At 45.0% G+C, this 26,895-nt stretch overlaps 1 protein-coding gene across 1 annotated transcript; it reads right to left on the reverse strand.

Moving 5' to 3' along the window:
• Positions 1-184: 184 nt before the first annotated feature.
• On the reverse strand, positions 185-12,219 carry vwa5b2 (von Willebrand factor A domain containing 5B2; the record flags this gene model as incomplete). Its single annotated transcript, XM_083658766.1, has 21 exons — positions 185-943; positions 1,056-1,179; positions 1,263-1,371; positions 1,684-1,734; positions 1,928-2,056; positions 2,241-2,378; positions 2,676-3,002; positions 3,101-3,338; positions 3,471-3,805; positions 4,238-4,454; positions 4,868-5,047; positions 5,509-5,623; positions 7,211-7,413; positions 8,183-8,293; positions 8,397-8,573; positions 9,079-9,203; positions 9,291-9,422; positions 9,650-9,810; positions 9,955-10,180; positions 11,080-11,295; positions 12,081-12,219. The coding sequence occupies 21 exons, from the start codon at positions 12,217-12,219 to the stop codon at positions 185-187; spliced, it is 4,212 nt and encodes a 1,403-aa protein (XP_083514892.1).
• Between the last annotated feature and the right edge of the window lie 14,676 nt (positions 12,220-26,895).

Below are 26,895 nucleotides of genomic sequence, written 5' to 3' on the forward strand. Positions count from 1 at the left end.
TGAAGGATCTTGGCACTGGGTTATGGCATTAGTTTACCCTGCAGATAAAATCATACAGGATATAGTTTTTCATGTAAAGGCTTTACTTCTTTGGAGTCACAATCATAGGTAAAAAGAAAAAGTCACTAATGCTACTTTTAATTAGCCACGGAGATCAGGCTCAATTCTCCCGGTGCTGGTTGTCTCACATGTTATTGGGGTTATAGCACAACATGTTTAACGTGATGTTCTCATCCCAGTGGCGCAGCAACAGGAACAGCTGTCTGGCTGCTCCCTTTAGCCCAGCCAGGTCCACTCCCTCCGGCAGTTCCTGACAGCGCAGCCAGAAGTCTGCCTTCGCCGCCACCAGCTCCCACTCCATGAAGTAGCCGGCGCAGCGGTGCTCGAGCCAGGCCAGAGCCACGGCCGTAGCCCAGCTGGAGCCCTCCAGGTCCTCCTGAGCCAGTCGACTGCCCCCCTGGAGCTCTGCAGCCACCGGCTCCACTGGAGAGCCCTCGCACACGTCCGTCTCTGAGCCACGACCGCTGTCTGCCTGGCCCTGGCTCTGGGGGTGTCCGCCGGGTAGCTCCGGGGAGCCCTCCTCAGAGCTGGGGAGGTCAGGGGGCGAGGTGACGGGGTCTCGGTCGGAGAAGTGCCGCCGGCGGAGCCTGGGCTCCAGCGTCAGAGGGGTGTCGTCCGGCGTGTGGTGGAAAGGAGGTGCGGGGGGTTTGGTGAGGCAGGAGGTGGAAGCAGAAAAGGTAACGTGGTGGTTGGTGGGAGCACCGGGTGGCTTGGCGGAGGAGATGGCTGGAGCACTGGGGGACGTGCAGCGGAAGGGCGGGCTGAGGCTGCGCCGGTGGAGGCTATAGGGTGAGGCCCTCTTCAGGCGGTCCAGGGGGATCTGGACACAGTCGGAGTAGATTTCTGTCAGCAGAAACGCTCCTGATGCCAGCTGGAGACGTACCTGGAGAAACCATGCATATGGATGCAGTCAGAAATCTGTGCATTTGCATCAGTGCATAGTGTGTGTGTGTGTGTGCCAGTGTCAGTGTGTTGTGTGTGCACGTGCACATCACCAGAGGCAGGTAGTCTGGAGCTTCAGTTTCAACTTGTTTCTCACTCTCTGCAGACAGACAGTGGGACTTCAGAGGAACCTGCTTTCCTGATGAAATCGAGGACCTGAGTCTGCCAAGAGGGAACCTGGGACACATACAGAGAGGTGTTTTATGTTGCATTCACAGTTCGTATTCCCCAGCTGCCATTGGTTTGTGTGTGAGTCTCACCTTGAGCCAAAGAAACTCTCCATTGACTTGCTCTCTACAGATCGCTGTGAGCGGTACGAGGTTCCTGATACAGCTGGGGGGCTAGTAGGGTAAGCACCTGCCCCTAGATCTGAGAGAGGGGTGTGGAATGAAACATTACACGGTAACGCTTTACAATAAGGGTACATTATTTAAGGGTTACTTGATGCTTAATAAGCATAACTAACCTTTAGTTCATGTTTGTTACCCTAACCATTAACTAACCCCAAACTATTAAATAATGTATAAATGAATAACTTAGTATATGAACACCATTAGTAAATGGTTACTACAACAAACTTAGTATGAACACCATTAGTAAGTAAATGGTTACTACAACAAAACGGTTAATTAAAGGTTAATTAATGCTTACTAATCATTAACTATCCCTTAATGTACTTACTAGAATCCCAGGATGTAAGGCTACAGGGCGAGGCAGGAGTGTCGTCCTTGTCTGAGAAACACAAAAATAACACCACATATAACCTTGATCATTTTACATTTCACCATTCAATTATTATTATTGTTTATTTATTTTATTTATTTTTTCATTTCAATAATGGTAACCAGCAATGGCACCCCCCACCATTGCTGGTTACCATGATGAATACTAGACTTCAGACATGGATGTAGGAATCGTCATCTACCTGTGGAGGGCCAAGTGTCCTCTATATCTTCACTGTCTCTACTGGAAGGTCGTCGGCCCAGACCGACAGAATAAGCCTTCTGCCTGCGACTACCTAACTGGGAACTCCGCCTGTTTGCCAAACGCACCCCTACACACACACGCGCACACACACACAAACAGCACAAATGGAGAAGAAATGTGACATTCAAAGGGGATCTCGATTCGCACAAACTTATGGAATCAAACATTTTTTAACAAATTATAACTGCTTGGCTTCTGTGTGTATGTGTGTGTATATGTGTATATGTGTCTGCAATGACTATGTAGCATACCTGTGTTTTTGACTTCTGTGTTGTCTGCCGAGCCTTTGCTGGGGTTGCTGTCCGTAGCGGTGAAGGTTGTGTACATGCAGACGATGTTACAGTGCTTACTGGTCTGGATAGCCTTCATACGGTATCTCTTAGCTGGACCTAACAAACCATCACATACAAGATCACCTGAACAGAAGAGATTATATAGCACTTATGGTAACTAGCAGAATACCTGTCTCTGTGTGACTGGCCATTTAGTCAGGCCTCGCTCACAGAGTTGCCATGCAGCCTCGCCTTTCTCTCCTCAGAGGGTTCTCATAGTCCTCCATGGAGCTCTCCACCATGTAAAATGTCATAGCTGTGGCCATACACACACTCACAGCATTCTTATTATAGGATTGTAAATCAACCAATCAGAGAAATTGTATCGAGAGGTTTTTACACTCTAAAACTCACCATGTTCAATAGCATTCTCCTTCTCTGCCATTTTCTCAAAGTCTCTGATGACAGAGCGAGCAGTCAGGTGGTGAATCATCTCCTCCCACGGTCCCCCTCCTTCTCGACCCCCACCTCCGCTACCCCCTGTTGTCCCCTGGCTCTCAGGGGGCCAGAGGTGCGCCACGTCCACCGTGACCTCCCAGGACACGGGCCTGTCACCCAGCAGACCGTGAATAAGGGAGCGACACTGGCCTGGCGGGGGATCTGGAGGAACGGCGGTGAACAGGTACTCCGGGTCCGTGAAGCTGTCCCAGTCCAGCGGAGAGGCCGGGAACAGCAGCCCATCTGAGGGTCAGAGTGGCAAAGAGAGCGATATATGGATGGATGGATGGATGGATGGATGGAAGAATTGGATAGTCTTGCTCTTCTCGATGCTAGCTTACTGGAGTCGGTGAGGCTTCTGCGGGACAGTGCTCCTCTTGGGGTGGGCTGTGTCTCTCCGTCACTTTCGTCCAGCCTGCCTCCCAACGTTTGGTCAAAGGAGACCCTCTCTAGAGCTCTTCTCAGACGGTGCATGTCCAGCTCACCCTGGGGGGAGGAGAAACTGCGTGCAGCCATGGTTGAGCGAGCCAGTGTTTTTTGCCTCCTACGAGAGTCCTCACCTCCACACAGACGCCCGTTCTGGTTGTATAAGAAAGAGGGGGAAAACAAAGAAAAAAAATACACCTCCAAACAACAAGATAAGCCCAGAAATGTACAGTACACCACCAACCATTTTTTTAAGAGTTTATTCCTTTAATTAATTGGTTTTACCTTTTTGGCCCAATTATCAGTGCTGTCAGCTGAGAGGTTTTGTTGCCATGATGACTCTGACCAGCGAGACAGGGATGTCCTCTGTTCTGGAGGGGGCAGTTTCTCGAGGCCCTGAGGCAGGGAGCCCGTATCCAGCAGGGCACCGGGGGGAGGCTCCGGCAGGAAGGGACCAGCTGCAGAGTCCGAGATGGAGGAGGTGTGTATGCGTGAGTGGGACTGTGTCGGCAGACCCCTCTCACTACTGAGGGAGCAGCGAGTGAGGACGTACTGCTCCTGGACATAAGAGCTCTGCTGGATTCTCCTTCTCACATCGCTGGACCAGTCTAGCTCCACACCTAGAGAAGACAACAACTGTTGACCGCTATGGGATATCCAGTAAGTTTCTAACATTTGTCGCCAGATTGTGCTTACAGAGTATACAATCTATGCCCATTTTCAACCAGCTTTGCATCATTACAAAATGAGTAGCTTATGCAAATTAACAATGTTTAACTTCCCTCCATCCTGCCTGAACCGAGAGCCCCCGTTAATTCGCAGAACTTCCTGGACTAAATGACATCATTATGACTTAATTTGGTCCAGGAAGTTCTGCGAATGAAGGTAGCGAGAGCAATAATGATAGTGATAGTAATAGTGGTAGTGACAGTGACGCCATGGCAAAACTGCTCGAAATGACATCATTATGACATCATTTGAATGAGGAAAAATCAGCAAAGTGGCCCTTTAAGCATCATAACATGTTTATGTTCCAGTGATGACTTCCTGACCTGGGCTGGTGCCAGGCTCTGTGTCTCTGGCACAGGAGAACTCCGAGGAGATTTCTCTGGAGATCTCCCGCAGTGCCTCCTCCAAGTCTGTGCCATCCGCAGATGTCATCATGGGCAGGAGCTCCAAGGCAGGAGGAGGCGAGAGCTCCTCATTGGACAGGCCAAACACTGAGCCCGCCGAGTCACGATGTACACCTTTATAGCCCCGCCCTTGAGCCTATGAAATTAGGGAGCTGGTTTGAGTGCGGGATTATGGGATTATGTAATCAGATTACAAAAAGATACTGGAGTCCCCGGACTCCAGTAGTCAATCAAGGGAATTTGTCCAAAGGTACAGTAATCCAAAAGTAATTGAAAGTAATCAGTTACATTACTTTAATATTGTGATAGGCTCCTTGGATTTACGTTACTGATTACAATTTTTAACAGGTAACTAGTAATTGTATCGGATAATTCTTTTTAAATAACCCTCCCAACCCTGTACACAGACAATCCCTGTACACGTGTGCACATACGCGCACGCACACACACACACACACACACACACACACACACACACACACACACACACACACACACACACACACACACACAGATGCTCTTCCAAAGAATAGTGGTACATACCTCTACCTTTTTGGCTTTGAATTTAGACATATCGTACAAAGTGCAATATCCAATCAGGCGATTTCCAGGGTAGAGCGGAGGGATCTCATTGGGTGAGAGAAGAGCCTCCATGTTGTCCGGCAGGTACCAGTCAATCCGCACATCAGTCAGCACAGGCTCAAAGGCCTTTTTCAGGGACTTGATTAACTGAGAAGTTAGATTGGTCTTAGTCATAATACAGTTTATAACCCAGACTGTACATTGTGCAAAGAATTAAACTGATAAGGTAATATTTCTAAAGGAATGGTGGAATTGGTTACGCGTTACAATAAGGGTACATCAATTAAGAGTTAAGCATTAACAGACCCTTAATTAACAGTTAACTAATGTGTCTAGTAATCACTTAGTAATGGTGTTCATGTCAACTAAGTATACATTATTTAATAGTTTAGGGTTGTTGAGGGTTAGTTGATGGTTATGGTTTGAGTTCGGATTAGATAATGAACTAAGGATTAGTTTATGGTTTTTAAGCATTAACTAGCCATTAATTCATGTACCATAATTGTAAAGTGTTACCCCAAAGTTTTGTCCTCTCTCTACCAAACAGAGATTATCCCCATAATATCTCTGCATTTTTCATTTTCTCCAATAGGTGGCACTCCTCTGACCTTGGGCTGGAGTCTCTCCTCATCATCCAAGAACTCTGTAGTCCCTCCTGTCAACTTGGCAACGCCCTGCAGGAGCCTCCTGCATGCTCGGGGACCAAGACCCAAGCCAAAACATCTGCAGAGGTATTACTGACATTCAATTACACTCACATCCCCCTAAACATCTGCAGCGGTATTACTGACATTCAATTACACTCACATCCCACTAAACATCTGCAGCGGTCTTACTGACATTCAATTACACTCACGTGTCCCAAGAAAACTCAGTTATTATGACACCACAAATATCATTTGAGATCTATCTTCACTTTCTACTCTTGACTCTGTCACATCAGTGCTCCTTGGTGCGATGTGCTGCCTGTGATGGATGCGTCTTTCTACTGTCTGGTGGTTTCACCCACTCAGCACTTTAAGTGCCAGCCTTTTTACGCCTAATGAGACACAAATATTCATCTTTTTCTGACGCCTTATTGTGTATGAAGGATACCTTGTGCCTCTGGGAAGGGAGATTTAGAGTAGTCAAACAGACAGAACTGTTATTTGTGACACAAGCCATTTGGCTAATTGAGGGCACAGACTAATTGAAAAGGTTGAGCTCTCGAATGCAGGCTCTAAAACCAGCAGCTTTGACTGGATGGGTAGATACAGTTTGTATTGCACGAGTATCTACATGTATAAGATGACACATTTAAATTAAATAAAAAAGGAAATAAAAACCAGAAGTGTTAGGTGGTGACTTTTGTGAAGATGCATCACAGTAAGCTTTTGGTTTTTAGGGTCTAGAGATAGATGATGAAGAAGCAGCACCCATGTGCACAGTTGGATAGGGACAGCCAAAATACAGAATACGGACAAAGCCGTTCTAACAGGAGAATACTAATGAGGGATAGATGGAGTTATTGAGCAATGCCCAAGGGAGCAGTGAGTGACTGGGTGAAGCCAGAGGGGCGGGGCACTCACTGCAGAGGAGAGCACTTAACAGGATTACAGGGCGGGGCTGAAAAATACCTCAGCCACACAGTGCTTCTATCACAATCACTTCTTCCAGCTCCCTGTTTGCTTCCCTGAGTCTTCCCTTCATTTTTGTTAACCGGTTATTCTAATGAATGTCCATTTGGATATTATGTTTTTGCCAAAAACAGTTAGGTCAGGTGAACTGGAGACACTAATTGTCCATAGTCGTGAATGTGAGTGTGTTTGATGTGGTATATCAGGGGTTCTCAACCTTTTTGAGCTGCGACCCCCAACAAACTTTAGGCTGGGGTTCGTAACCCCCCCTCCCACCACTACCCAACCCAACGACATTCACACACTAATTTCACTCCCTCACTGAAATCACTTTTTATAGTTTATATAGCTTTATAAATCATTTATAGATCTTTATAAATTTAATCATTGAAATGGGAGATTTAATCATCAATGGGGGGGGGAATCTTTTTGACAATCATCTCGCGACCCCCCAAAATAATCTTGCGACCCCCAGGTTGAGAACCACTGTGATATATGACATGTATATGATAATTTATGTCAAGCCCTATGAGACATGGTTGTGATAAGGGGCGATACATATATACAGTACATTTGACTTGACGTTCGCCTTAGACTGGGCATCACACCTCTCTGCGTACATAGTCTCAGACTGGGCATCACACCTCTCTGCGTACATATCTAATTGACAGTTTTGTTTTTTCAGACCCCATACCTGGCAGTGCATGTGTTTCTGCGGACCAGCTCCAGCACTTTGGCCACATTGCTAATGGTTCCATCTGTGATGATGAAGACCTGCCGCGGGCACGAGCGCTGCATGGGCTGCTGGTACACCCAGGACAGCGCCCCCAGCAGGTTGGTGCCGCGCATGTCTGCCCTCATCCTCTGGACGTACTCGCATGCCTGCACTAGAGTGATCTGGTGTGTATATATACAGTATATGTATTTTCAGAGAGAGAAATGGAGAAATGGAATCAGATCTACCGTAGACTATATTACAGTAGAAGAAAACAACTCATAAGGCAGTGAGCATCACATAACACCTGTCCAATTACATGCCCTTGCCTGTATAAATATCATCATCTATTCTTGTTGAGATAAATTTATTATGTTTGATATCAGATGCCCCAATTAGCCTGTAAAGGTTAGAGAAGAATTGAATCAATCCCTGTCCAATAAAGAGAGAGTAAACATACACATGGGTAAGCAGCTGCCGTAAAGCTAGCTCAAATCACGCCATGGACAAACATGGCTGACAGGAGAGGGGGTGGAAAGATATCTCCTACCATGCTTAAAATGCATGAAAGGTCACCATATGGTGCGGAGTCTGTGTAAAGACTGTTTGTCCTTGCTCACCCTGGTCTGGCTAAAACCTGATACTCTGCTGCTAAGGCAACCCAAGGAACTGACCTATTGCCTGATTACGGTACTGAGGAACAGAGAGCGGACAAAACGGAACAGAAGGTCCTGCATGGATCAAGAACATCAGATTTAAAAAAACATGGTTCAAAATATGTGCATGCTGTACAGCCCATGCAGTAGTATGCTTTTCCATGGTGAACATGCACTATGTTTGGTCTTTTGTGCGAAAGGCAGAGTCATAGAGCATCCTCTATCTATCTCTGAGATATCAGTTATCAAAAGCGTCTGCTAAATGACATAATGTAAGGTACTGTATAAAACCAACATCGGTGCAGAGCTTGCTGGAGGTGAACAGGGCCTTGATGGTGGTGCCGAAGCCCACAATGTTGAGCATGGTGCCAGAGGGGAGACTCTTCAGTGCTACCGTCATGCCTTCCTGTGGAAACAGGGCAGGGTAGACAGGACATTTAAATGTGTAGTATTGCTGATTGTATCCTCTTGTTTAGTCGGTGTGTTTTTTTGCGCTGACTGGAGCTCACCTTTATGCGATGGATGTTGGTGCCACTCATGCTGCCGCTACGGTCGATGAGGAACAGCAGCTCTCTGGTGGCTTTGTGCAGCTCTGGAGGCTCGCGCAGCAAGTCAGGGCAGAAGTTGAGCATCAACACGGGGCAACTCAGGATATCCTTGTGGTGCCGTTTCCTCACAAACTCCAACTGCAGGCAACGTTAAGGTCAACTACGACAACCATTTCATGCACTAACATAGTCACAGCAAAGGCTGACACTTTTGCATCTACGTACATAGTGTAACAGAGTGAATGTGAGTCCTGGTGAGGCCAGAGTGCCGTGGTAGCGAGTAAGTTGGTTAAACTCACTCCCCAGTAGCTCCGCCAAGGGAGCTAGCTCTCTTGGGGTTGCGGTTAGCATGTGCGCTTTGTAAGCAGGAGATCAGTGGATCGAATCCCGCCTCCACCCCTGGGCAAGCCACTAACATGGGTGGGTTGCTGTCAGGACTGTCAACACAACGCAGGCTACACATGGCTATAGTGTGTCTGTATAGTCCTTCACAGCTTTATATGTGTGCTTTTTGAAATACTGGGACTTCAAGCGTGCAAGGTACATTAATAGATGCTATTATTTTGTGTTAGCCACGTATCAAGGGCATGAGATATGAAGAACAAATAAAGAGAAGAGGAAAAGTAGTGAGGATCCACTAAACCTTCTTCTCGGGTTCTGGGTCTTTGCGTGTAGAGCGAATGAAATCACGGCGGGAGGAGATCAGCTGCTCGTATTGGCTGAAGGAGAGCCTGCCTCTCTCCAAAATGACCAATGGGCTGTGAGGCTCTGTGGAGGAAGAGTTTGTGATTGGAAGCATGTTCAAAAAGGGGCAAATAAAAACGGTTGCAATAAAGACTATTTTGCGTGGCTCACCACTGAGGTGCAGAATGACCTCTATGTTGCGGTCGTACGGATGCTCCTGTGCCAGCGTGATGTAGGTGGCAGAGGCACTTTGTGCGCTGGGGTCTGCATCGGCCCTCAGAGCGTGAGTGGGGCTCTCCAGGCCTGAGGATGGGTTCAGGAAGAGATATGAGCAATACTTAAAATGTAGAGTTAATTATAAAAGCGCTATTTTTGTCTGAGCTCTATACTTATTTCCATTTACCTCCCTCCCTTGCCCCCCCCCCCCTCTGTCTCTTGCCCAACAACTTTGCTTTCTGGCTTGATTCCCCATATTTCGCTCCAATACTAGAACCCTTGCGTCTAAATCACTGGAGAAGACGGGCATTCACCAGCCAGCAGGCACGCCCCTCTGACCAGCAGCTGGAAGTTGAGCTCATATGGTGCCAGGTTGGCAGCTGGGCTCGTGAAGATGGAATGGGCGCACTGCTGCTCAGAGCCCAGTGCCCGTTCTTGCTTGCCCGAGGTGGCACCAAAACAGCTGGTTGAGTGGCTGAGGAGATTATTCGAGAAGATAAGAAGACTGTAGTGCTGAGTCATGGCAATCATTTGTCTAGATTACAATAATTTAATAAAAAGTTACATTAAAAAAAAAAGTCAACCTATTTTCAAAGTCAGTTGTAATATTGTTGCATACCCTGTTTCGTCAGATTTCCCCCCATTTTCGCTTTTGCTTGCAGTCATCTGGCCTTTGACAACTGGGGTAAGCAATGTGGGGTAGATGATGCGGATTGCTCCATTTTCTAATGTGGGGAGCTCTAATGTGGTGCTTATGATAATAGACACTATATCCATGGAGCCGATGACTCCTGTACCCATGATGAAGGTGGTTCTCTCCAGGTCCTCATCGAGGATCAGATGCCCTGGGGGCAAAATACAGCAGTTATTCATACCAGAAAATTAATGCATCATTTTATCTTGAAATCAAAATAGCCAAAGGTTAGAAAATAATTACTTGAATCGGTCTTGTGTTGCTTGTGTGACATTTTACCATCCATGATGCCACAGTGTCCAATGGAATAGGCTACTAATATGCACGTCCAGTTTATATATGTCACGATATATGTTTATTACTAAGGGAAAGCCATTTCAGGCAGGCAGCCAAATCCATTTTCCTCTGTTGTTTGTCCTTAAAGACTCCCTCTACCCTCAGTGAGGCTAAGACGACTAAGAAGGGACACAGCTGCATTTGTATTCAGGTAGAGATCAAATCAGTAGAACGTTGTCCTTAGGTTCCTCGGTGGTTGAAATCATCAGATTTGTATTTCGATTATAAATTTATAATTTATATATAATATTTATTTTAGACAGGCAAAATACAGTAGGTTTGAAACATTTGTGTTCTTAGAGGAAAGCAATATTATTTGCATGATGCATTATAGGAATTTCAAAACAAGGACATAATACAGTACATCCCTTGGCATTCAGACATTCATCATGACGTCTGCATTTTGTAAAGGCTTGATTGTCTTTGTATTAAACAGAGGAGGACCAATGACCAGTGTCTTCTATCTAGCGGGAATCCATAAATAGATTAGACCGATTACTGTTCAATAATTGTGGGGTGATTTATTTGAAGGTTGTCTTGGATAGTGGGCGAAACAGTAGCCTTGTCAGCATGGGGAAAGCTGAATATTAAACATACTGCATATTTCATTTCTGGGATGCAGACGCAATATGAAATCATATCAGAAATATATGGGTACATCAGCTCCCTAGTGTAACGTGGATTTGTTCCTCCATTGCCCCCTCCCTCCCTCACCGTTGGTGCACTGCATGTCTAGGTTGGAGCTCCCGCAGCAGCCCCACTCCCGGCCGTTCCCACACTGGCCGTCCAGAGCCGAGCCAGAGCAGCAATCCAGGCAGCAGTCCTTCAGCTTCCCTCGGCTCTCAATCTGCACCCCCACCAGCCGCCCCGCGATCACAGCCTCAAAGCCCACCACAACCTCCTTTTCCCCAAGAGGGTAGACGAACACACCTAGAGAGGGGTTACACCACCAGAGACACAAAACAGGGAGTCCAAATCAAGTCAAGTTTATTTGTATAGCACATTTCATACACAGAGGCAATTCAAAGTGCTTCACATAATGGTTGACAGGAAAATAAAAGAATAAAAGAAGATAATAAAATGGACATTTAAAAGCATCACAACAAAACTTAAAAAAAAGAGTATAAAAAGTGCATTAAGCAACAGGCGCAGCAGTTGTAAAAAGAGCTAAAAACTTAAAGAGGACTCATTGGGTTTGCATAATAGAATAAATCAATTTATCTATATTTAGTCCCCCGACATAATAGGTCTGTGTTGCAGACCTCTGCTGCAACACAGCAAACAATCAAGCCATACACAACATGATAAAGGTCTGAAGCACATCTCACCTTCAACTAGGGATGCTCGATATATCGGCAATCATATCAGTATCGGCCGATGTTAGTCATTTTTTTATGTATCGTATCGGTCCGATGAGCAAAATAACAGCAATGTTAATATCGGTTATTGTATCTGCCAAAATGTTCATATTGAGAGGAAACAATGCGGTAAATCTATGATTAATTGGCTTTTCCAAATCTTTTGGACATAAAGAAAGACATTACTTGTTCAAATTCATATTACAGTACATATGTTTTTCATAAATTTGATTGTCATAGAAACTTCTTTTTATAGAGATCATATTGACATCGGTAAATATTGGTTATCGGCCATAACAGCCATGGTAATATTGGTTATCAGCATGGGCCAAAGTTCTCATATCGGTGGGTCCCTACCTTCAACAGACTCTGTGTCGGCGTTGGCGTAGGTAAGCTGTGTTGTGATGCCCAGCGAGCAGCCGTTCGCACAGGACTTGATGCAGGAGGCCTTGAGTAGCAGCGGTTCCCATGTGGAGCGGTTTCTCAGTCCCACCATTTTCTCAGAGCTTCGGGGCTCACAGGTGCGGGCCGGTGAATTGGTCTGAGCCAAGTGGAAGAGGTTAAGTTAAGTTAAGTTAAGTTAAGTTAGGTATATGTGAGTGTGCATTTAAATGCCCTCATTTTCCATTCGGTGTTTAATCACACTGATCTTGAGAACACCAAGCCACCAAACAGCAAAATTGATTAATCAGCGCTGATTTTCACCGCCTTGATTAATCTTAAATGACATAACTTTCACAATTTTAACCTAATACTGTAACTGCCAGATATCTCTATTTAAAGATATCAGCTCTTAGACATGTAACCAAGCTATCTCCTCTCTCCAGCTCCTTAGCAACCAGCTCTGAGTGTTTGAGAGTAAGAGGCATGGTCAATCATTAACATTGCAGGTCAACACTTACTACTCGATATGTCATGCGTGGCATATGCCATCGATGGCCAACCTCTATGCAAATCTCACATGGACTCAGAACTACAGCCTACTCTCGCCTGGCCACAGGGAGCAGGATGGTAAGAAATGGCTGATTATACTCTGCTGGGTTTCTGGAGCAAAAGGTGGAAATTCTCTTCACCCCAAAGATGACAATACATACATAATAATCATAATAACACAATGAAATAACTGAAGAAAAAACGTAATCAAAAATAACTTCTCACGCCAATCCCAACTTTCTTCAGTCTCCATTTGTATAACTCAAGCTGCAGGGAATGACAGTATATAACCTTTGACTGACCACTTAATAACTAAGTGCAGCAGGTGCAGAGACCAGAGTTAGATCACAGCTCACTGAATGATATATTGCATGCTGTGTGTGTGTGTGTGTGTGTGTGTGTGTGTGTGTGTGTGTGTGTGTGTGTGTGTGTGTGTGTGTGTGTGTGTGTGTGTGTGTGTGTGTGTGTGTGTGTGTGCGTGCGCGTGTGTGCGCGCGCGTGCACGTGTGTTTGCTCGGGTCGGTCCAGGTAATGGTCTTTTCACATCTACCTTTTTAACAAGATCAACAGCCTCCATCTGGCTACTGTGCTCTCAGCTCATAACAGGCAAATAAATGCCTGGTTTGTTAAAGTAGGGCAAACTACTGCAGCCAGTAAACATAGAGGGAAAATACAACGCAGCATCACCCGTGTTCAGAATGCTGAAATGTGGCAAGCTGGTGAAGCCTGCCACAAGCAGCTATAGCTTTATCACCAAGAGAGAAGACATACTGGATAGATAACGATTTAATATATAATGAGGACTGTGTGTGACACACATACACACACATGCGCACACACACACACACACACACACACACACACACACACTTCCCTTAAAGTTCTGTCTGAAACTCAACTGCAGATCAGTTGCCTTTGTAAGGAAACCACATTAGTTATTCACAAATTGGTCAATCAAAATACAAAAATATTGACAACACATTCTGGTGAATGGCAAGACTGTTTTGTTATTTAAACAAATATTTATATTAACAGTAAATCAAAAGCTTGCCAAGTTAAAATTCTACATGTGGTCTGTGTGGTTTGATATTCGTGTCGGGGTGTTTGTTGCAGTAGCACAGCTGACCAAGAGTTATAGCTGTAGGCAGTGCTGCTGCAGTCCCCTTTGGCAGTTAAAAGGCGCAGATAAAATGCAAAATCACCCAGGAGCACTTACGGTGTTTCTGTCAGAGAGGTGCTCAGTGCAGTATCTGTTCATCCCCCTCTGTGTCCAGCCTCTGCATCAGTCCACCATCACATCTGCATCAGTCCACCAGCACATCTGCAGGCGGGTTTCCCCATGATAAAACTGTGGGAGTTTTCCCCGCGACAGAAACCATGTTCTCTTTCTCTCCCTCTGCCTCCCTCCCTCTCTCTCTCTTTCTCTCTCTCTCCCTCCCTCCTTCCTTCTCTCTCTCTTTAGTCTCTAGTTATGTTGTCAACAGTGCCTTGAAAGAAAATAATGCAAAGATATCCTAAATAAATACTTGTGTATACAAATACTTTTGTATATTATGAAACCTATCTCTAGTTCTTAAAAAAAGACAAACTCAATAAAAACTTAAATGACAAAAAAAACATATCTTTAAACATACTCTTAAATAAATGTGAAATATTTTTTTTGCAGCATGAGGCAAAGGTTCTATCAAATAAAAATGTCCCTGTCAATGGATCTTCCTGCTCTGATCAATCATCAAAGTGCTTACCTGCTCTGACCTGAGACACAGAGCTGATCAGAAACATGGATCTTACCTGCTCTGACCTGAGACACAGAGCTGATCAGAAACATGGATCTTACCTGCTCTGACCTGAGACACAGCTGATCAGAAACATTGATCTTACCTGCTCTGACCTGAGACACAGAGCTGATCAGAAACTGATCTTACCTGCTCTCACCTGAGACACAGCTGATCAGAAACATTGATCTTACCTGAGACACAGAGCTGATCAGAAACATTGATCTTACCTGCTCTGACCTGATCAGAAACGTTGATCTTACCTGAGACACAGAGCTGATCAGAAACATTGATCTTACCTGCTCTCACCTGATCAGAAACGTTGATCTTACCTGAGACACAGAGCTGATCAGAAACATTGATCTTATCTGCTCTCACCTGATCAGACCTGATCAGAAACATTGATCTTACCTGAGACACAGAGCTGATCAGAAACATTGATCTTACCTGCTCAGAGCTGATCAGAAACGTTGATCTGACCTGAGACACAGAGCTGATCAGAAACATTGATCTTACCTGCTCAGAGCTGATCAGAAACGTTGATCTGACCTGAGACACAGAGCTGATCAGAAACATTGATCTTACCTGCTCTGACCTGATCAGAGCTGATCAGAAACATTGATCTGACCTGCTCTGACCTGATCAGAAAGCTTGATGTTGAACCCGCTGTTCAGGCACAGTACACAGCATGAGTGAGATAGAGTCTGCGTTTTATCCAGACAATTGGCTGTGATGGCAGCAGCACCATAATTCATGGTTAATGGCTGAGCCAGGGAGAGGAGGGGGGTGATGTGTGTATCTGCCTCTGCCACCAGGCCAGCCAGACCAGAGCAGACAAACCCTGCACAGCTGTAGACATGGGGTAGGGGAGACCAAATCGGTTAGACCCTCTACAATGTTTTACTAAGTCTTAAGCTACAAACCCGGAAGAATAAAATCAGATATAAAGGGAAACATAAGAACATAAAGTGGTAGGTCATAGCTCGTTTTGCCATCTGTTTTGTTGGATATGTTTATTTTACTTGGTGTAAAATATTATATAACAAAATAGTATTGGTAACAATATCTCTCCTTTTGATTCAATTCCAGACTTTCTAATGCCATCAAATCCCAAATGATCCAACCGCAGGAGGGACAAGGAGGAGGTTGAGGTCATCCCTTGCGTAACATCCACTGCAGTTCGATCACCAGTGAAGTACATTTTACTGCCTGACAGAAACAGATCACCACCTCTGTTCTCTCTCTTCCAGACATTTTGAGACACACAGGGTGTTGCAGTTGGACATGATGGCGGTGTTGAATTCATACTTTTCCGAGGTTGAGTCAGAAGATTGTGACCCAATGTATGCCACCTTGACAGTACAGTCCAGTTCCATGTCTCAGTTGGTGTTTCCAGGGGTGGCAAGACCATGTAAATGTCTTAACTCCTGTTGTATCTTCTAGCCTACAGACTTTAATGCATGTTGCTCTTCCCTGAGAGACAGTCACGTAATTCAGGTTCATCAGTATCAGACACAATAGAGATATTTGATAAATGTCTGTAAATATCCAGCTTATCCTAAATTCTACCATGATGGTGGTGATTCAAATTTGCTTCATCATCAGTTTTCTCAAAGAAAGAAAAATGAAAAAGGGCAGTCTAAAGAGGTCACTGTTGTGCTTCATTTACTGTATTGTGACGATCCTGCATGATAGTGAAAGTTAATTTCCAAGATGCAATACACCATTTGCATTGGATCCTTTTCAAGTCACAGAATAGATAAAACAGGACATAGGCTATTCAACCTTTATTGCTATGTGGTACTGTAGTAAGGGAAGACTTCACAGTCCAAGCCAGACTAGTAAAGGCAAGTGATACAAAGTGCATATGATCATCTGTTACAGTAATCCTCAAATGGAACGACAATCCATGATTATCTTAAAAGGCCTCTGGCTGCGTAATCCCACGTCTTTAAATAACCATCTAACCATATGCGCTTAATCATACTACTGAGCATTAAATAAACTCAAGGGACAAGCTGATGAAACAGCAGCTACACGTTCAATTCATGTGAGTTAGTTGTGTGGAGCAAATAGTGCTGAACAGTCACGTAACATTTCTTGCCCCGGAAGAGAGATCCTCATTCATTTCTCCATAGACATTTCGCAGAATCCTTATATGACGAGTCTCCCAGGTGTCCACTTGAATATGCCACCAAGTTGGCCTCACTAACAAGGTGATGGAGATGATGGAGAGATTGCTTTACTTTACTGCTATGTTGGTCAATTGACATCCAATAGTCATAGGATTGTGTTTTGAAGTTTTTAATTCATGTTTTCCCTCAGTAATAATATTACAATTACCAATAATAAAAGCGAGAATTTATTCACGATCTCCTCTAAAAATGAAAACGTCTTCCCTGATGCAATTACCTACGTTTCCTTAGATGAGAAATGGCACAAAAGTTAACTTTTTTCCTCAGTAGATCGGGTGCACTTCTTACTACTTTGATTTAATTGAGCAATGGGATGAAAGGAACATTCAACATCAGTGTTGAGAAAGACAGGGTGGAGGTGAGTTGGCAGAATAGTGAAATAAGCCCCTTTTGATGTTTGAAATAGGAGGCACTCTACACTCACTGTGTTTTGATGTTTTGTAGGCTATAGATCTTGAGCTTGCACTCGCTTGCAACAGTTCATGTAATGGCTTGCAATGCACACACACAGGTTCATGTCAGTTTTGGTCAGTGAGTTTCTACCTAGTCTGTATCCCATGCTGCCTCCATGTGGCCAATCTTTTCCAACTGCCCTATATGAGATTGTAGTTAAGAATTAATAAATGCTATTCCTTAATTGTGAACAGCTCACCCTAAATCAAGTGCTTAAAATAGGCCTGTTAGTAGTAGTTGTTGGTGGTGTTGTTGAAACGTAATAATAATAATAATAATTGATTGGATTTATATAGCGCCTTTCTAGACACTCAAAGCACTTCACATATCAGGGGGTAGCTAACCTCCACTGAAAATCTCTGTTGCTCTCACAAAACAATAGACTCTAAAACATTAGACTTACATTGTTAAATATTAACATCATTAGGCCACTCCACCTGGTGTCATTGGAGGGGAAATCTTGGTCTCAGATGGCTGGGGAGCAGAAGCAAAGCAGCCAGCTTGAGTAGATCATGCTACTTGATCTGATCAGCCTCATCAACAGGGTGTTGGAGGCTCCTGGAGTGTATCGCTTTGAGGAATATTTCAAATGTACCTGCGTTCAACAGGTACATACATTAGTATGCTTTTTACATGCCACTCCTGTCCTGAGTACATTCACAGCATAAGACACTTATTCCCAACAATACATGAGTGCAGTGTTAATAAATGTAATTTTAGGATTGTGACACCAGATGTCAGCATTTTCTAGTCAGCTGTAGCAGCTTCTCAATGATAGTGGACTGGGGATCATTGGCTGTGTTGTTCATCTTGTTTCTCCTTTTCTCCTCGCTTCAGCTGTCTGGTGGTCCAAACAGGGGCTATTTTCAACTGCTACACATCTTTGCCTATGGGACATACCATGACTACGAAGGTGCAGTGACTGATTTGCTTCCTGCTCAGAGTCTGCAGTTTCCTCTCTAATGGAGGATAAGTGTTACATATATCATAGTTGCTTTTCTTTGCAGCTTCGAAAGACTTTGAATGACATCCAGAAAAACAAGCTGAGACACCTGTCTATTGTCACCTTGGCTGCAAATTTGCAGGTAGAATTACAATCATGTAATTATCAGAGTACTAATCAACACAAATTATAATAATTGTAGAATTTTTAACTTTGTTCATTATTAGCACACTTTATTATTCTACATATTCTTGTGTTGATTCTGTCTGACCTACCCATCCATCATCATTCCACAGGTTATCCCGTACTCTGTGCTGATGAAGGACTTGGGACTTGTCAGTATTCAGCACCTGGAGGACCTGTTGATTGAGGCTGGAGGACCTGTTGATTGAGGCGTTGAATGCAGGCGTGATTCGAGAGAAGCTGGACCATTGCAAGCAATGCCTGGAAGTGGACTTCAGTATTAGCAGGGACATCCCATCGGAGGGAATCCGTAGGATCACTAACATACTCACACACTGGTGAGCAGATTTTCCTCTATTTTTTTATTTATTTTATTAATACTAAAATGATCATCCTCTGGTTATTTTGCTCAATATTCTATTCCTAATCACTCACAACTTACTTCAATACTTCAACTTACTTCAATACTTCTTAGTATTGATGATTTTGGCATCATCATTTATGTAAACATCTTGACTATATCCAACCACAGCAGACACTCTAAATTAAAATTAAAATTTAGTGGTGTCAATGTAGCAGTATTCTATGATTAATCAATTCCTTGTAATGAACCAGTTGTAACTAAAAGAGCAATATGGTGGACAGAGACTGTTCGAAGCCTACAGCAAAGCGAGACTGTTAGACACCCTACAGCAGACAGACTGTTAGAAGTCCTACAGCAGACAGACTGTTAGAAGCCCTACAGCAGACAGAGACTGTTAGAAGCCCTACAGCAGACAGACTGTTAGACACCCTACAGCAGACAGACTGTTAGAAGTCCTACAGCAGACAGACTGTTAGAAGCCCTACAGCAGACAGACTGTTAGAAGCCCTACAGCAGACAGACTGTTAGACGCCCTACAGCAGACAGACTGTTAGAAGCCCTACAGCAGACAGAGACTGTTAGAAGCTCTACAGCAGACAGAGACTGTTAGAAGCCCTACAGCAGACAGACAGACTGTTAGACGTCCTACAGCAGACAGACTGTTAGAAGTCCTACAGCAGACAGACTGTTAGAAGCCCTACAGCAGACAGACTGTTAGAAGCCCTACAGCAGACAGACTGTTAGAAGCCCTACAGCAGACAGAGACTGTTAGAAGCCCTACAGCAGACAGACTGTTAGAAGCCCTACAGCAGACAGACTGTTAGAAGCCCTACAGCAGACAGACTGTTAGAAGCCCTACAGCAGACAGAGACTGTTAGAAGCCCTACAGCAGACAGACTGTTAGAAGCCCTACAGCAGACAGACTGTTAGAAGCCCTACAGCAGACAGACTGTTAGAAGCCCTACAGCAGACAGACTGTTAGAAGCCCTACAGCAGACAGAGACTGTTAGAAGCCCTACAGCAGACAGACTGTTAGACGCCCTACAGCAGACAGACTGTTAGAAGCCCTACAGCAGACAGACTGTTAGAAGCCCTACAGCAGACAGACTGTTAGACGCCCTACAGCAGACAGACTGTTAGAAGCCCTACAGCAGACAGAGACTGTTAGAAGCCCTACAGCAGACAGACTGTTAGAAGTCCTACAGCAGACAGAGACTGTTAGAAGTCCTACAGCAGACAGACTGTTAGACGCCCTACAGCAGACAGACTGTTAGAAGTCCTACAGCAGACGACTGTTAGAAGCCCTACAGCAGACAGACTGTTAGAAGTCCTACAGCAGACAGAGACTGTTAGAAGCCCTACAGCAGACAGACTGTTAGAAGTCCTACAGCAGACAGACTGTTAGACGCCCTACAGCAGACAGACTGTTAGAAGCCCTACAGCAGACAGACTGTTAGAAGCCCTACAGCAGACAGACTGTTAGAAGCCCTACAGCAGACAGACTGTTAGAAGCCCTACAGCAGACAGACTGTTAGAAGCCCTACAGCAGACAGACTGTTAGAAGCCCTACAGCAGACGGAGGGACACAAAGAAGGCTTTGTCGAGTGGGTATTCACTCAGGTACGGAACATCCGCCAGCAGGTCAGCGCTACATCTGCCAAGGGGATGGGCTCCCAGGGAGTGAGAGGAGGAAGGAGCTGTTACCAACCCTAACCAGCACGTTAAGCACAGGTATGTGTCATGCAAATGCAATACTATGCGGAATCCGCTCAAAATGCACCATTTGTTGAAGAGCCCAGCCTCTTAGAATGAGAGTGAGAGTGAGAATGAGTGAATGAGAACATGGGCTAATGCTCCGCCCCCTATGCCCCGCCCCATGTTGAGACTGGGCCTGCCACACAGGGGGCCCTTACTATTTTGCATAATTCCTCCCAAGTTCATCTCAAAATGGTCTGTGAATTTAAAAAAAACATTAGATTTTTCTAATTTCAAAAGGGTCTATGAATTTTAATTTTAAAGGATTTATATCTCAGCGATCTTTTTTTTACTCATAAAATCATCATCCAACCCATCATTATTATGACATTTAGGCAAATCTTATATTGCATTATTGAACATTTGATGGCTGTGCATTTAATGGTAGTTAATGTGATTGTTGAGGTCCTAATAGATCTAATTAACAACATGTCTAACAATGACCCAATACAGGCCTGTGCAGACGAGCTGTTTCAGCTTGACTATTGTCAGTGGGTTCAAGTGTCTGTCTGTGCTGAAATGTCGGGACCCCCTTCTCCCTTTGCGTACCCCACTGACCTAGATTTCAATTGTTTTCTGGCTGAGACAATGGGAGAAGTGCTTTCATAATTGAACACAATACCTGGGTGTTATTCAACACGATTGTTGCTAAGGTTCTCATTGTGGTGTGATTTTGTGTTGAGCATTGTGCAGTTACTTTATGTAACCAACTCATGCAGCCCCCCAGTGAGGACTCTGTTCACTCTGGGGTAAAGCCCCCCAGTGAGGACTCTGTTCACTCTGGGGTAAAGCCCCCCAGTGAGGACTCTGTTCACTCTGGGGTAAAGCCCCCCAGTGAGGACTCTGTTTACTCTGGGGTAAAGCCCCCCAGTGAGGACTCTGTTCACTCTGGGGTAAAGCCCCCCAGTGAGGACTCCGTTCACTCTGGGGTAAAGCCCCCCAGTGAGGACTCCGTTCACTCTGGGGTAAAGCCCCCCAGTGAGGACTCCGTTCACTCTGGGGTAAAGCCCCCCAGTGAGGACTCCGTTCACTCTGGGGTAAAGCCCCCCAGTGAGGACTCTGTTCACTCTGGGGTAAAGCCCCCCCCAGTGAGGACTCTGTTCACTCTGGGGTAAAGCCCCCCAGTGAGGACTCTGTTCACTCTGGGGTAAAGCCCCCCAGTGAGGACTCTGTTCACTCTGGGGTAAAGACATACCACTTGTAGACAGACCAACAGCAGCAACCACTGCCGTGTCAAACCCACACATACAAAGTAATTTACATTCAGGGGAGTCTAGGGTATGACCCATGTGTTGCTGGCCTTCATGCCATGTCAGCTCTCCACAGCCAGTCTCATAGTTGAAGCCGTCCTAGATACAAAGGGGAAATTGCCCGTTTATTCTTGATTTGAGGATCAAATTCTCATTTAGCCACTATGCTTTGACATCACAGACATCCGTCACATATACGATTGTTTGCATCCATGGTTGGAAAAAGTAGATGAGGTAGAACATCCCCAGTGGAGTTGTAGAGACAGAGACAGGCCGGCGGAGGAATAAAGAGGGGGAGGGTACAGTGGAGAGATGGAGAGCGAGCAGAAGGCAGATTAATCAAAGGACATCAAAGGCGGATGGATGAAGGGAGGGAAGGAATGAAAGAGTGCCGCCCGTTTGTGCCATGCCGTCCCCGCTCCGCTCTGCCTGAGCCTGCTCTCACATCTCTGGGCCATTGTGCCGCACGGGTGCATGGAGGGGGCTGGGGCGCAACACACACAACAAACACTCATACACCAGAGATCGGGGACTTGGACTCGCACACAGTGACTTGAGACGTGACTTGAGACTTGTTTTCAAAAGACTTGAGACTCAACTCAGACTTGAGATTTGGGACTCGTGAACAATCTTTTTTTTTTTTGCTGCATTAACATGAAGGACATGTCTACTAATCACAATGTCAACTAATCAATTCCTGATAGTGTATGATAATAGTTAAAGTAGGGAGGATAATGCTTTGACATGCTTTGAATTCCTTCGTTTTAGCTATGCAGTGTTCTTATCAGACTGGATGGCATCCAGCAGATGATAGAACACTCATCCATAAGAGACTTGAGACTTGACTTGGACTTGTGACCAAAGACTTGAGACTTGACTTGGACTCTAGCTCAAAGACTTGAGACTGACTCCTGGTTGGTCTCCTATGGCCCTCTTGCATGTGATCCCATGTATAATATTTCTTACAAGCACATAAACGCCTTATGTGGCTAGTAGCACCACAGTGTAATCCGAATAATACAGTATATGTATTTATTGTTGTTTTTTATTTGCTTTCGTTTTTCTTTTATTTTCCTGTGTCTGAGCCTGTTCGTCTGTTCTGTTTGTATATTGTAAAAAAAAGAAAAAAAGACTTGAGACTTGACTTGGACTTGCCCCCCTCAAAGACTTGAGACCTGAGGAGACGTGCTCTCTGAAGCATATTTTTGCTCCTCGTCCTCACACGCATAGGGTCACTTCACTTGTCATTTTCCAACATCAAAGCTGGGTCATTTGAATTTAACTTAACTTAACTTAACTTAACTTAACTTAACTTAACTTAGCAGAGTTGGCTGCACAAACTTTCACTGAGACATAAACACGTGCACAGTCTCACACTCTCTCACACGTACGTATGTTGTTGGCAGTGTGAACTCTGCCGTCAGCATTGGCTTGTGGCAGCGATGGCCGGCTCTCTTTGATAACGCTCCGCTACATCGGGCCGCTGCTCTTTTTATCCTTCAGCCAGTTAGTTGGCTCAGAGATGACTCCAATTTGTGTTCCTCTTTTTGGTTACCGGGCGGCACAGACTTTTTTCTGTGTGCATCTAGAGTGTGACCACGACCCTGTCCACTGCCTGCACATGTACACAGCACTGTGTTTCTATCAAGTCTATATCTGAATCATTTTTCACGTCCGCTGCAGACATTTCTACCACATAATGCTTGTAATATTAATATCCACTGAATCATATTAGTGCATTGCATAGAGAATTTGAATTTGATTCATACCTTTAGCTTTCTTTGTTACTGATAGACATTGTTAGACATTCAAATAGAAGTGGGATACAAATGGTTACCACTCTTTGCTTTTGTTTAACACACTGAATGTCGTTTATATTAGAACAACCTTCAGTATCAAATGACACCACCAATTGTACAGCCATGGTTCAGATGACTCAAGGCTTAAAATCCTTTATTCAATCTCATGTAGGGCTGGGCGATATTGACAACATCAAATATCACAAGACCAAATATTGACTATTAATGCTTTCACAAAATATTTACACAATGAGATTTTTGATCAATAATAATCAGTAATGTGGATATACTGTAATGACTAAGTGGGTAAAGGCAAATAATAGAACAGTCTGGTAAGTTCAGAAACTACTACTACTGTAATCCATGAAAATACAACATTTATGCCATTATTATGATATTACGATATCAAAAATCTAAGATGATATCCAGTCTCATATCACAATAATATTGTTTTTTATATTATAAAAAAAGAAAATGAGCAACTCTTCTTCATCTCTGCTTCATGAATGAAGTGGATTTAATAACATTCACCTGGTCCGTCATGAAAAGAGCAAGGGGTCATTATGTTTTGCATATTCATTAGATGTTTTTATTAGATGTTTTATTTGCAGCTTACAGAACGTTAGCCTGGGAGCTTTAAATGTCTTGATGTTGACAAACTATAAAAGCAGATAGAGAATGAAATCCTTACATTTTCCAGCTTTAAGGCCTCAGACACACATCAATCTTTGTGATCATCTGCATCGTATATATCAGCAGGAGATTTGGCCTGTGGCTTTTTCAATTTAGGCTCTATAAAAACCATAGAAGTATGAGCCCCAGAGGAAGTCAAAACAATATGTCCTAGGAAAAAAAGGACTAGTAGGCTATGCATTTCTTGTGCTTGAGCAGGTGCAGTGACCAGACATATCTGAAAAGTTACTACATGCAAGCGTGAAAACATGACAACGTTAAATCTGTCGAACGAATTCTTCTGGACCTATAAAAACACATTGTGATCGTAAACACTCTTTTACTGTATCTTTATGGAACAAAAGCGGGAGTTCAGCTGAGAAAGACAAAAGTGATGTGAACTGACAATATTTTAATGGGCGGGATAAAGGACTGTAAGTGATCAAGGGAGGCGGCGGCCAAGTGATGCCCGGGGGACGGCTTTGATGTGGGTATCCTCAGAGAGACGCCGGGGACAATGTCCTCTTTGAGGGGCACGGAGAATGGCAGACGCTTCTCTCTCCCTCTCCCTTGCTCTCTCACACGCCGTCCATCCCCCCATCACTCCCTGTCATCGTCCCTCCCCCATCACTCTCTCTCTCTCACACACACTCAACCTCTCTCTCTCCATCTCTCATACCCTTAACTGCACAACTTTCTCCCTCTTCCGCTCATATTAATTAATTCAAACAACACCCCCTTCCTTGCCGCCCAGCCAATCACTCCACCTTCCCCATCCCCCCTCCCTCTCTCTATCTCTACCCCCCCACCCCACCCGTCTCCTTTCATAGAACCATACCTCTTTGTAATATCCAGCCTTGGCAAGTTGCGCCCGATTTGCTGTCACAGTCTTAATTAATTCATCTGTTTGTGTATTGGCCATGGGAGCATCTCTCCCTCCCTCCCTCCCTCTCTCTCTCTCTCCCTCTCTCTCTTCCCTGTCCTCTCCCCCTCCCCTCTCACTGGTGGTGTTCCCCTGGGGACTCTATATATACCAGGGGAGCACTCCAGGCACTATTGTTCCTCTAAGTAAACGTACAGACAGATGCCCTGCACCACAGTGTGGGAGAGAGTCAGGAGGAGGGAGACAGTTAGCGAGCGACAGACAATAGGACCCGGACACAGTGAGCGCCCCGCCGGCTAGCCTCAGCTCAGCTTGTCGCCTCGGAGGAGTGGAGGTCTGATGCTTTGACACCATGCTGCTGGTATCACTGCTGCTGATGGGGCTGGACTGCCTCCTGGGAGCCCCCACTGGGAGAGAGGTGTACAGGATGCCACAGAGCGCACTCAAAGGTAACAGAGCTGCTATAAGATTTGTGTGTGTGTTTTGTTTTTCTTACTTTTTGCAGTTTCTATTGAGACTGTTGACCACAGTACTGATCACTTAAGCATGAACTTTGTAGGCACCTTCAGGGAGTGTAATTGAAAACAGTTTGCGGAAACTCATAGTAATTGCATTGGAACTATGTTTAATATTTCCTGAAAGTCAAATAACCCCGTAAACCAAGTAGGGATGTTGGGATGGTTCAGGTTTTGACTTTTGAATGAATATTTGTCAAGGTGTTGAGGAGAGAAAAACATCTGGTCGTAACAAAGCAGTGGTCCAGATCAGGGCACCCACACTACCAACTTATCTGAGTAGCATACTATACATTTAACTGCAGTTATGAAAAAGTTAATCTGACACATTCACAAATGTACATACGACATATTTTCCGTTGGATTAAATGTTATTCAAGTAGGATGACTTGTGGCAGGCGCGGATCCGTATTTCCTCTCTACTGAAGAGCAACAGGTGTCCCCATGTAGCCAATGATGCAATACACAGTGTACGATGTGTTACCAAACATCATCCCATGACCAATGCACTTCACCATTACTCTTCATAAACTGTTCAAGAGCAAAGAGCAGAAATGCTATCCTACTAGTCACATCTTTGCTAGGAAAGCTGATCAGAGAGCAGCTGTAGAGCAACGAGTCTATCCTGCGCTAGCAACGCCGTGAGCGACCTCTGGCCTTCTCTGGTTGACGTGCTGAGCACAGCACAGCGGGGCCTTCATACTGCCGGGGGTGATGGCGGTGTGTGTTTGGAGTGTTCAGAACAAGGGACTCGGGGTCCCAGCCGCCCCCGGGGGCTGCCAGCCTGTGTCCCTAGGGCCTGTCCCTGCCCGCCAGCCTCTGCCCACTCAGCCCTGGCCTTCTAATTAAGACTTCAATCAGCGATTGTGGTTGTTAGCGGCCTATCCTGTGATGTGGCGCGGCACAGAGGGGGGGCTGCAGGGTCGCCGGTCCCATTGAAGTGCGTCTGTGGAAGCCTCAGCAGCGCGCTGAGCGTGAGCTAGCTCCGCTAACCCGCGGCCAATGAGCTCAAAGAGCAGCATGAGAGAAAGGGGGCTACTCGCACACATACCAGGAAGCTGTACCAGCTCATAAAAATGCTCACATACACAAATAGACTGTTCCCACAGACCATGACTATCTTCTGTGTAGATGTTCTACGCAGTGACCTGTTGCCAATTTTACCTTCAGAACCTCTGAACGTGTATGGCTCGTTATGTCCGTTTGAATAGTCATCATTGATGCTTTGCAGGTCACAGTACTCACAGGACATTCTCTTTTTCTCTCTCCTTTATGTTTCTCTCCCCTCTTTATCCATTTCTGACATCTCTTTGTCAACTTATGTCTCTTGTCCCTGGTCCTGCCCCGCCCTCTCCTCACCTGCAGCTCTGTCTGATCGTGGCACCGTGGTTCTGGAGGCGGCTCTGACCAGCGCTCTGTCCACTCTGGAGCGCGCCTCGTCTGAGAGGAGTC

This window comes from Poromitra crassiceps (genome assembly GCF_964638095.1).
Source record: "Poromitra crassiceps genome assembly, chromosome: 23".
In the NCBI taxonomy this organism is placed as follows: Eukaryota; Metazoa; Chordata; class Actinopteri; order Beryciformes; family Melamphaidae; genus Poromitra; species Poromitra crassiceps.